General features: G+C 34.2%; 1 protein-coding gene across 1 annotated transcript; it reads right to left on the bottom strand.

Moving 5' to 3' along the window:
- Window positions 1-3,515: 3,515 nt before the first annotated feature.
- On the bottom strand, window positions 3,516-10,106 carry LOC100792089 (zinc finger CCCH domain-containing protein 48). The gene is made up of 9 exons (XM_003533974.5): window positions 9,294-10,106; window positions 8,519-8,614; window positions 7,726-7,815; window positions 7,446-7,547; window positions 6,085-6,231; window positions 5,846-5,965; window positions 5,693-5,752; window positions 4,527-4,624; window positions 3,516-4,112 (listed from the first exon to the last, which is right to left on the bottom strand). Exons 1-9 carry the CDS (start codon window positions 9,714-9,716, stop codon window positions 3,968-3,970), a joined length of 1,281 nt encoding a protein of 426 aa, XP_003534022.2. The 5' UTR covers window positions 9,717-10,106; the 3' UTR covers window positions 3,516-3,967.
- Window positions 10,107-12,868: the final 2,762 nt, after the last annotated feature.

Below are 12,868 nucleotides of genomic sequence, written 5' to 3'. Positions count from 1 at the left end.
GTTTTCACTGCATTCATCAGTGTTAGGTCTCTGTCAGTGACAATAACAAGAGGGAGGCGATCGTTTCTTAAAAATAGGCCTCGAAATCGTTCCAAAGCCCATACAATATTATTAACACGCTCAACCTTCAGATATGCAAACCCAGCAAAGAATGTCATCGCCGTTGGTGTCACTCCAACAAAGTCAAGTAGTGGGAGTCTGTACCTGTTTGTTTTGTAGGTACTGTCTATAAAAAACATCAGATGACATGCATTGCATAACTTTACTGCATCTGGGTGACACCAAAACAGATCACGCACCACAACTTCATCCTTCAATCTATGCCAATGAATGTATTGATCACGTTCGAGAAGCTTCATCAGATGTTGCATTTCGGTATCAGCTCCTCTTATTGAAGAACGATATGCACTTCTTGCATTGTAAATTTGCTTTATCGTGGTGCAACTGTTGGCATTGTGTTCCTTCAACGTTAGCAAGATGTTTTTCGGTTTCACCTTCGACTTTGTCATATCAGCAATAATTTTCTTTTCTTCCTTAGTCAATCGTCCGGCGTATGGATGTCCAACTAAGGACTTCGCCAATTCATGATTGTGAATCTCACAGATCAACTTCACCATCCAACATTCCCCTCCATGCACTGGTTTCCCACGAAGCCCAAAGGGACAACCACATTTCATACTCCCAGTGTCTTTTCTAACAAATTCTTTATTTCCGCACTTGTACGCACCACTCCTTTCACACCTAATTAAGACAAATGAACTTCTTCCTCTGCTACCGGTCTCTGTGTCAGACCTCATAATCACTGCAACAAATCCATTTTCATGGGCAACTGTTCGAGCCCATTGCAAAACATCATTTCGAGTAGCGAATACCTACAACGCAACCCTAACATATTAATTTTCATACAAAACATCAATTCAACCAAATGACTCAAATTATCTATGATTACCTGAGACGTATTAAAAGCATTTGAACAATCCACATGTGGTTCATTCACCCCACATTCTTCTTGATTATCATAATCATAATCCATATGAACTTTTTGTGACATCGCAAAGTCATACCTCCATTGATCTTCGTCCATCTTAAGGACATATGCATCATACACAAGTACATTCAAATTATCATATAACCACATCCAAAAATTTACTACACATTAAATAACAAACATATTAACAGCACATATGTATCATACACAAGTATATTCAAATTATCATATAACCACATTCATAAATTGACTACTTATTAACTAACAAACATACTAACAACTAATACAAATATATTCTAAATTTATAACTACATTATTTACTTAAACTAAACTTATCACTATAATAAACAACTAATAAAATATTTTTCTACTACAACAAAATACAATTAAGTTACATAAATCATTTAATATTATACCATTATACCTAATTAAACCAATAATCCACAACATATATATATATATATATATATATATATATATATATAAATTTTAAAACAGAAATAAAAAAATTTGTTAATAATTTAACATTCCGAAAGTTACTAAGGCCTATTCCGAAAGAAGTGCTTTCGGAAGACCTTCTTCCGGAAGTTACTAACATTCTCATTCCAGAACTTCCTCCTGCTGTGCCTAAAATTTCTTTCGGATACAGTTTTTTATTGTTTTTCTTCTTTAAAAATTAGCCGGAAATTGAAAAAAATACTCATAAATGCGTACCTCTGACGAAATAGGAAGAACAACGACTAACAAAACTTCAAATACGAAACACCTGCTTCACGGGGACCACCAAATCTTCAAATACTTTCATGGGACCACCAATGGAAAGCGCAAAAGGGACCACCACCGAAAGCAACAACAACCAAAACGAAAGAAAGAAAGCAGAGAAGGAAGAAGGCGCAGTAAAGAAAGTGAGTAACGGAAGCGTGAAATCGAAGCGTGCAACGCGTAAATTTAAAGAAAATTACACAGGGGCAAAATCATCATTACATATGCATTAAATATTATTTTATTTTTACTTATTATTATAAAATGAAAATTATTTTTTCTTCACTTTGTTATAAAATAATAAATCATTTTTTTATTATATATTAACTTTTGTAATAGAAATTAAATGTTATCATAATAAAAAATTTATATTTTTAATAAAATTTACGAATTAATTAATTTTTATGATTTAAATTATACTAAATTATCACACAAATTCATATTTTACATGCGCGTAAAAAACAAATTATAAATATTAGTCATAATTACGTTCACTAATTATTTAATTATTTATGTATAATAATATTAATTATTTTATAATTTAGTTTATTCATTAAAAGTAAATTATTACAAAATAAATTATTTTAAAAAAAAAAACTAACTTCTGGAAGACCCTTCTTCCGGAAGTAAAAGGATATCTTCCGGAAGAAACTTTTTCCGGAAAAATTCTGGATGACGTTCTTCCAAAAAGAGTTTCTGAGTACTTCCGGAATCACTAATTCTTCTCCTGGAAGAAGGTTCTTCCGAAAAGTTTCTGGAATAATAGTCTTCCGAAATGTTTCCGGAAATGGCTTTCCCTTAAGGACATTTTCGCCACTTCACTATTTACTGGGTGCACGTAGCAACTCCCATATGTTTGGAATCCCATATGTTTGGAATCCCATATGTTTGGAATGGTTTAGATTATGAACAGCCCTATTGAAACAGGACTTAGTTGCAATTATAAAACTATTGATTACCAATAAAAACCAAAAAAAGTAAACTAACAAAAAAAGAACTGAAATACAATGCACCGACAGTGGCCAGCCACAGCCAACCATTTTGGACCGGTCCATGATGGACAACTTCCATTCTAAAAGCCATTAACCTATAAGTCATAATCACAAGTAACAAGTTATAGGCATTAATATTGTCCACTTATTTATTTATTTTTTAACAATTTATCCAATGGCTTTTATTGGTTCATGTTTAGTGCGACCTACGACTACGTGGTTGATGTTTATCCAATGGCTACAACTATCAATCTCGGTGCAATGGAGCCACCAAACTTTTGGATCATGGATACTAAATTATAATATTGTAATCATAATAGAGTTATCCATTTATAAGCGTAGAGGTTCCAGCACCAAGGAGTTGTTAGAGCTATGACAAGTTAGGTTATAGCTCTAGAGATAGCATGATGTTAAGATGGACTTTCTAAGTTTCCGTTTATGGTCAAACGTAGCAGGTGTTGATCACCAAATCTTTACACACAATAGGTACTTCGTATGTGCATTGAGGAAACACAACTCCGATAAACTCTACTCTACTCTTCTATAATCAATATTGATAGTTATAGGGGGTTTTTTTTAGAGAACGGTAATTATAGGGTTAAATTAGTATTTTAAATCATCATAAAGTACACATTTTTTAACACTGCCAATTTAATTTAAACAAAAGGATCAAATTAATTTAATTTTAAAAATTAAAAGATCAAATTGAACCTAAATAATAAATTAAAAAATCAAAAACTAATTTAAGCTAATTATAACATGACACCTTTTAATAGCTGCAGCAAAAGAAAACGAGTTAAATCATTTATATTTCGTCGAGCTTATGATCACCAGGAAAAAAAATACAACATTCGAAAATTTAAGACCCCCCAGTTACTTGTAAATAACAAGTAACATACATTTATTTGGTGGTATATATACGCATTGGAGGGGGTTAAGTAATAATGCTAAATAATGTTGTAATTTCACAAAATGTTACAAACATTAATAGGCACGCCTACTTGAGCACAGCTTTGTGCCAAGGATACTTCCACAGCTCAGATTCTAAAAGCAAGACTACTTCCGCAAACTTAAATTACACACACTCCCTTTACCTCTCTTTTTCTGCCTCTTCTCAATCCCAACGTCAGCCCGAATTCCCTTCTTGCAGCTAAAAAATTACAAAAAGGAAGACCAAAAAAAAAACTAGTGAAACAATTAAATGGAACACATTGTAAGTGTCACTTTATTGGGTGGTAGTAGTTGCCTCCGCTATCCAATTCCACACTCTTACTTCACCCGTACCGTCACCCGTGAAGAATATGCCGTTAGGCCCTATCTGAATTGCTCGTACCTCTTGTTTTGTTAATATCTTACCTCTCTCTGCAAATCTGAAGAAACGGGGCAAACAATGAATAATGAGTTCCCTTCTATTAGGCATCAGCGATATAAAAAACAATGTCACAGTGAAAATAGAGTAGTGGAGAAAACAGGAACTGATACACTACTTGGGTAAAATATGGGTTTTCCTTAAAATAATAAAAAGTCATTACAATTTCTCTTCAAATGGTCAAAAGTCGCTTTATTATTTCCACGCCTTCTAAGTGGAATCAATAACTTGCATAACAAATCAAGCTTGTTATGTAAAACATACTAATGAAACCCAAGCCAGATTTACCATCATATATAAACACAAGCTCTCATGAGCAAGAAACACAATGCATTGAATAAATTTCAAAAAATTCTAGTGGTTTGCATGTTGTAGTGAATCAAATGAGAGCATGAATAGGAAGTCAACTACTTACGATGGCAGATCATAGAGGTGTACAGTATTATCATTGCAAGCGCAGAGCAAAATGGGTTTGCCTTGTGAATCATGCATCCCACATAGGGTAAGTATACCCTGCACACAGATTATAACAACATCAGCAACTTCGTGAAAGCCATCTCACACACTTAACAATCCCCCCCCCCCCCCCCCCCCCCTCCCCCAGCCACATTTCATGTGCGAATAATAGCTGTTAAGAATGAAGAATAGTTATATAAGAACTAAAAGATAGTACCCCTTAAAAATGATAATGCAACAAATGAATGCACATAGAAATATAAAATGTGTAAATAGCTCATTGAAGTACAGATGCAGAGGGTGGAAGGCATGGGCCATGCCCCCACCCTCTTAGATGTTTCTAATTACTATACATAAAATATTTGCAAATATTGGACTTGCCCCCCTTTATTTCATTTTGGTGATTTGGTCCCCTTTTTCTCATAAGTAATAGATTAGGCTAAAGGATTAGACATCATGCTTCTTTTTACAAAGCCCAGACTTTCCATTAACCCCACTTATCAGAAGCATTCCAAGTAATGGAATACTTAATTCCAGCTGTATAGCTTCTTGAAGTTAGTAAAGTAGGAAATGCTGTCTGAGAAATTGAAAAGCCAATTGAAGGGGCAAAAAAAAACTACAAGTAGTGGTAATTTCTTGTTCTCTCTACTTCAAATACTAATAAATCTCCAGCTCCAAAACTTCTTTCCCTTTAGCTTATAACTTATTAGTTCAGCCCTATACAAGGCTGCTTTAAAAAAGTTGTCATATCCAGATTTGAGTCATTTTTTTATCTTGTATCTGGTTCCTATGCCTCATTATTTGAGAGGATTCAAATATTTAGAATAGTATTATCACCAAGGAATGACTTTAAAAACTAAGCTACACATCTATATGCCCCTTTCTGGTTAAGTACCTATCTGGTTGTATGCAATACTGAGCCATTTTCATCATCAGAAACTTGAGCACATTTCCTATATTTTCTAAACCATGAGTTCAAAACAGTAGTATCTGGATCATTGATAGCAGAGCTAAGAATTGATTACACATAATTATGAGAGATCGTCATTTCAAACTGGACAAGAAATATCATATTAAAATAAAACCAAGTATCCAGGGGAAAAAGTAAATAAATTAAAAGCATACATTTTCTTCATTGTGAGAATATGTCACTTCCAAGTTTCCGCTTTCAGTAGCATACCATACCTGCATAAATCAAATAAAAGTTAAACAAATATTAATTCCAAAACTTGCATATAGTCAATACATATATAACCAGTAAATAGTGTGAAAACCAACCTTCACTGTTTTGTCCAATGAACAAGACAAAAGGAATTGGTCCCAGCAGAGAACAGACATCACAACAGATGTGTGCTCTGTTAGTGTCTGTAAACACTGCAAGGTTTCAAGGTTCCATACCTGAAAGACAACAACCAGTTGGAAGAAATGCACCAAATTAACAAACCAAAACCTATTAGCACCAAATTGAATCACGTATTGAATCAGACATTTATGGCAAAGAGCTTACAAAAACTTACTTTTATTGTATTGTCCATTGAACCAGAGTAAAGTCTATTAGCACCAACAACTAATGAAACAACACCCCGAGAATGACCTTTAAGTGATGCAGCCGGCTCAAAGCAGTTGGTAGCTACATTAAACTTCCATGCCAATATAGATCCGTCCTGCAGCAGAAGTATTTCATTTGAGATAAAAAAATAAAGATGGTATTACAAATATGTAGATAAGTGAGAATCTTTTCTAGTGTATTCTGTTGTCATTTTCGATAATAAAAAAATACAACAGGCTTTGAAACATGTTTGGTTGAGTTTAACAAAAATATTTCCCAGGACATTAGAAGCATAAACTCATTTACTGTTTGAGTTAAAAGGTATCCAGCTGCCTTAATAGTTAATACCTAAAGAGTTTATACAGAGCATCACACAACCCTTCACATAACCAACATGAGATCCAAGGCATCACAGTCTCTCCCAAATAAATCCCCAATAAGTCCTCCTTAGACACAATCAATGACCTATAGCCTAAGCCAATACATCCACCAGCAATCTGGAATATCCCACATATCCAGCTGACTGCTTCAATACCATTTGGTAACACCTCAAGCCCAACTAAGCATAAGAAAAATCTTCTTGGCGAATCACATTGCCTAAAAGACTAATCTGAGTTGTTTAATTAGCTAGTAATCAGTGCTTATAAAGCATCATCCAATCCTTTACATATCCAATATTTCAACACAAGACTTGTGATATGACATAATCATTTACAATCATATCATCCTTCATCTCCCATTCATTGGGTATGACAAATTTTCCATTTCTAATAAATATTCTCTAATTAGATAATCTTTTTAAAATGAAAGAAAAAAAATGTTAGGTTAGCATAAACTTAATGCTCTAATCTTTTGATTCTTCTTATCAAATAACTCTTAAATTTAAACAAAAAAAAAATTCCTCTCCCTTCCATTTCCCTCCAAAGCCCCACTCCCAAGCGTACCCCTTAGATTCTCCTAGTAATTTTTCTCCAAAAATATTTCACTTGCAAATTGTATCCATAATTTGGGCAAAGGCAAATAATATTAAATGTTTCTCCTTTAAAGTCTTCATTTCCCTATCTCAGCATTACTTATCAGCCCCAAAATTAACCTCAATATTATCACCCCAACGTAATTTCCATATATTGAGTTCCTAACATTATAAGATGCCACTCAGTAAAGTCTAATCCATATAAACACAGATGAAAATGCACTTTTTCATCTCATCCAACAGGTCCTAAGCACCATGAAGATAATCAACATTGAAATCAGGACTACTGTATCAAAAAATAAAACATGACTCTAAATAAAACAAAAACATTGTCAAAGGGGAAAGAAAATATTTACCTGTGTACCAGCAAAGAGCATATCATTATTCACAACAAGTGCATAAACTTGTCCAACAGGACCATTTAGACTTAGCTCCGATAAATTTTGTGTGTTCCAGGCCTGCATCACCAATATCATCAACCAAAAAGAACATTAGTTATGATGCTATCAGCAGTGGAAAGAACATACATTAGCAAAAAAACTTCACTAAAGTAGAGAGAAGTACATTATTTTAAAATTTACAGATTACAAAATTAGAGAAAAACAAAAAGAGATGCCTATTTGTGTTCTTTCTTACCTTGACAAAATTGGGTATCCCAACAAAAACCCAGGGGCCTTCACTGATCATACAACCTACTTCACCACCAAGATTGATCACACCTACACACTGCAGCAACATAGACAAACAAAACCAAGATCAATCTCAACTTTTCAATAAGCTCAAAAGCAAACTATTAAAAAGTTAAAAGAAAAATACAATGTTCACTGCTAACTTTTAAATTTGAAATCAAAATAGAGAAGAAAAAATGATGCCAATTGAAATAATTGAAAAAATAAAGAACACTACAATCATGTGTTGCAGTAAAAATATCGTTGTTTCACATAAAAGTATCATGGAGAAAAGTGTCTGGCACCGAACATCAGGCATAACATAACATATGCCTATGCCAAAAAAGTTTGTTATAAACATAAACATGAGTATTGAAGTGTAAGCAACAAAATTTGGAATCTAGGAGAAGGGTTAATGCAAAATTATAGTATTTGGTGTAAAAAAAATAAACAAATTAGTTGTGCTATTAAATGTATCAAGAACCACAATAACAAAGCGAAAGATACAAGTTATACAATTATATGATTCAACCTAGCAATCACACATGCAGTAATTTTATGACTGAACAAGACATGCTTCACCTAGAACAAACAAACAATTCAAATTCAAACTTAAAAGTAATAAAAAAATTCTCCTATTCCAATATTACAAACAAAATCATTAAGCTTAACATTAGTGAAAAAAGACAAGGTGTCTGTAACTTTAAAATTGAAACAAAAAATGCCTCTACAAAACAAAACATGATCCAATTAATAACCACCTTTCCAGATTGGCAGTCCCAAATCCTTGCAGTCTCATCAGTGCTTCCAGTATACAGCTTATCAGAACCAGAGGGAAAGGCAATTGCACTCACAGCCTGTTCATTCAACAAAACCACAGTTCATCCAGTCAACTCCAATCACCAAACACCCACACACTCTTGTAAACGTGCTATCAAATATCAATTTTCACAGAGTAACATTAATGCAAACCCAGATCACACATCACACTTAGCCCTATACAACATTTAAAACACGATTAGAATTAAAAACACACACACATCATAAAATCCAATGGTAAGTAAGCTATCCAGCTCAGGTTTTAAATGTTTCAAGAAAACAGGCCGCAACCGCAATTTCTGCCACATCACCAAGGCTTTTGTAGAGACTGCAACCACAATTGTGGCCACATTTGTCCACAATTTCCCACAACATCAAGGATCACAACAAAATTGCAACCACAACCGTAATTTAAAACCTTTCACTATCAAGCAGAGTCTATACTATAGAATGCAGTTCCTCCATCAAAGTAGGCAAATCACTTTATTATAAAGTACAATCAACTGTCAATATCAGTAAAGTACCTAATTTCCGTCATTGATGAGCAAATCAACAGTCAACATTACACCTAGGTGCGTAACAAATCAATATCAAACATTGATTTTCTCATTTACAATTGATTCAGATTAATTACTTTACCGTTACTCATTTAGTGGCTTCAGATCCTACACTATATACTAACACAATTATCCACTAAAACCTTCTTTATTTTGTTACCTTCTGATGACCTTCAAGCTGGGTCAGCAAAGAAAACCCATCCCCCACACTCCAGGAGTGAAGGAACTTGCACCTCTCTCCATAACTACAACTCCCCTGAATCCAATAATTACAAACTTTCTCGGCCTTCACCACCACACCTCTACCGGCACCACCACCACCACCACCACCGCGGCCCCCGCCGCGGCCCCACGTGTTGTTGAAATTGGGGCTGCGGCGTGGGCCGGAGAAGCCCGAATTGTCGTACGTCCGCTTCGAGGAGGTGCCATTGGCGTGGTGCGAATTCGCGGGCGATTCGCTGTGCAGGAAGGGGCACGGGTAGCGGTTGCACTTCCCCGCTTGCCAGTGGTAGCACACTTTCTGGTGCTTCGCGTCCCCACCAAGGCGGTTGTACACGCGCTTGTTGCCACCGTCCACGTCCATGATCGAAACAGAGAGTGTGTGTGTGATCGAGTGAATTGGGATTGAGGGAATTGGGCGTTTGATATTTGAACGAGTATTTATTCTTTAGCTTTGGGTGCGATTGGAAGAGGAAAAAGGAATCGAGGTTTGCGATTGATTCGGGAATTGAGAAGAAGGGGAGAAAGGGGAAAGTATATTTGTGATCATCAAGGAGTGGAATGAAATGGAGTTCGTGGAAATGAGATGAGAAACCCTAATTGATTGTGAGATTAGGGATTAGGGTTCGTGAGAAAGAGTGAAGTGATGAATTGAATCGGGAAACAGAGTTTGGGAACTACACGTAAGCCGTGAGAGTGAGGTCTGTGGAAACGTGGTGGAATTACGGAACTGTCCTGACTGAGCATGCCCAGGTCAACATGTTCTCATTGTGTGTAGCATAGTATATGTATGACTTTTTTTTTTTTGTTATATTTGTGTGAAATATGATTTGTTAATGATTTATAGAGTAAATATTGAAAAAAAGATTTAATTAAATTTTTCATATTTAGAATATAGTCTGTTTCTAAAAAATTATTTAACATTTATTTTTTTCTCAAATACTTGAAAAAAAATCATATTTCATTTTAATATCTGCGTGTGAAGCTGCATAGAGATGAAATGTCAGAACATTCCACCTAGTCATTATCCACCTAAAGACACGTCCTCGGCGGCATTAATTTTCATTTTTAAATATTTAAAAGTTTGGACGGTAAGATACAATAGTTTCCAACTGAACCCCGTCGTTTGGCTTCCGCTCCTGTTAACCTTTCTTGTTCCCCCCTTACACAACCGGGTGGAGGACTTATGTAAACTTATTTCTATAGGTCCCCGTTCAAGAAGGCATTTTGAACATCTAATTGGAACAGATGCCAATCTCGATTTGCAACAATAGAGAGCAGGAGACGAACAGACTTCATCTTAGCTATTGGGGCAAAGGCTTCCTCCTAGTCTATCCCATATGTTTGAGTAAAACCTTTACTAGCCTGACCTTTCCCCCCTTTCTCCCACAAAGCTTCCCTTCATAACCAGTCCCATATCCAATTAGTAAAATTCGAGATGGGGAGAGTCAAAATGAGACAAATGTGTATTTCCTATTTGAATCGGACTGAATTGAACAACACAAATGATTCAAGAATACGTAAATCTGAAATATTTCATGTCGATTTTACAACAACTAAATTTGAATTTCCTCCAATCCACTCCTCATTTAAAACGACAAACATTCAACCATGAGAAGGAAAATGAAGATGAGGGAGGAAGAAGTGGTGGAAAACATAACATCAATTTTGCAGAAAAAAAGAAGGAAAACGGGGGAGTGGAATCAGAGAATCGAATCCTTCATCCCTCACCCCTTTCATCCTGTCACATAAGCCCCTTCACTCTGAACCTAGGAGCCACCGTCCCTCCGCTCCTCCCTCCAATCCCGGCATAAGTTCTCCAACACCAACTCCCTTTACCTCGGCCGTCACCACGACCCAGTTCTTGCGTACGTTTGACGAGCATCACAACTTCTTCCTTTGAATCGCTGCTTTTTCCCTCTACGCAGCCGTTTAGATTCAGAGAAAAGACCCCTTCTCCACAACATCATTCACAGTGTTACAGTGAGATTAGCTTGATTTAAAATTTATTTTTTTCATATTTAAAAACAAAAATTAATGATATGGAGATCTATGTGGTTAGTGATTAGACATGATTACGTGATATTTTGTCTGCTACGTCATCATTTAACGGATATAATCTAACGATAAGTATTAAAATGAAACACAAATTTTTTTTAAGTACTTGGAGAAAAAATAAATATTAGGTAATTTTTTAAAAACAGGTTATATTCTAGATATGAAAAACTTAATTAAATAAAAAATAATAATATATTCAAGTATGAATATATTGTTTTATTCTTTATTTAATTGGAAGATTTTAAAGTAAATGTTTATTTTTGTGGAATAGCCTCAATGGAGTTAAAATTTCTAAATCATAAAATTGGTATTTTAATTTTATCAATTTTACCCTCCTTAAACATAAGTCGTTGCACTTCCATTCTTTATCATGTTTTTCTGTTTCTTTTTATTTGTGTTTTTTTTATGAGTCAAAGACTATAAGTGTCTCTTAATTTATTGGATCAGAGATTAGTTTCATTAGTCATTGGCGATTATTATTGACCAAAAAAATTTACATATCATAATGAATCACGGTGTTTCTTTCTTGTTTATATTCTTGTTTGCTTCCTCAATCAAAGGCGCATACAACATAGTGTGTTTGCTTCTTGCTTATTCTTTGGGTGCTTCTTGTTCAATTTGGCAAATACATATACATAATACATACAAGAAGTATTTGTTTTGATATGAAAATACAAATTATTGACATCACTCAAAATGGCAAATGTAATAATCGACATAAAATGTTTTTTATTGTACAATGTATTTTTCATATTTTCAAAACATAAAAAATTAAGAAAGAAACAAAAATAATATGGTGGAAAATTATAATATTTCTAATAATAATCCACACACCTTTCTTAAGAAGGTCATGATAGGCAGTTATTATGTAATTTCATCCTTTTGCTTATGAAAAAATAGCTAATTGTTGTAGATTAAAGTTAAATTTATCCTCCCAATAAAAAAAAGGATAAATTTATCCTAGAAAGAAGTTAAATTAGTTATCACTCTTACCATGTACCTTAAGAATGTCATGACAATCAATTATTATGTATTAATCCATATAGGTTTAAGGTTTTGTTAAGAATGAGACAATTAACTAAAACATTTTTAAAATTATTTTTTACAACATATTGTGTCAAGTCAAAAGACATGTATATCTTATAGACGAATTAAGACTCCTAATTATTTTAATTAGATGCAAATAAATATAAATAATAAAAGTTGCATCTGATATGTTATTAGATCATGATCTATCTCTATGTGTTTGAAGTTTTCAGATGATATACTCATAAGACGATCTGATATAACATTTAAGTAATGTATTTAAGACCTTCATTTAATACTTTATGTATGATATTCTTTCGTGCAGAAAACATTTTTCTAGGATCTATCAAAGTCTTATGAAGAATAAATGAACTCCGCAGTCTGAAAGAGGTTGATCCTCATCAAAAGGCGCATTGTGTTGTTGTAGATATG

The sequence above is a fragment of the Glycine max genome, chromosome 9 (assembly GCF_000004515.6).
Source record: "Glycine max cultivar Williams 82 chromosome 9, Glycine_max_v4.0, whole genome shotgun sequence".
Classification (NCBI taxonomy): domain Eukaryota; kingdom Viridiplantae; phylum Streptophyta; class Magnoliopsida; order Fabales; family Fabaceae; genus Glycine; species Glycine max.
Note: the sequence above shows the minus strand (reverse complement) of the source record. Positions and strands in the feature narration are given on the sequence as shown.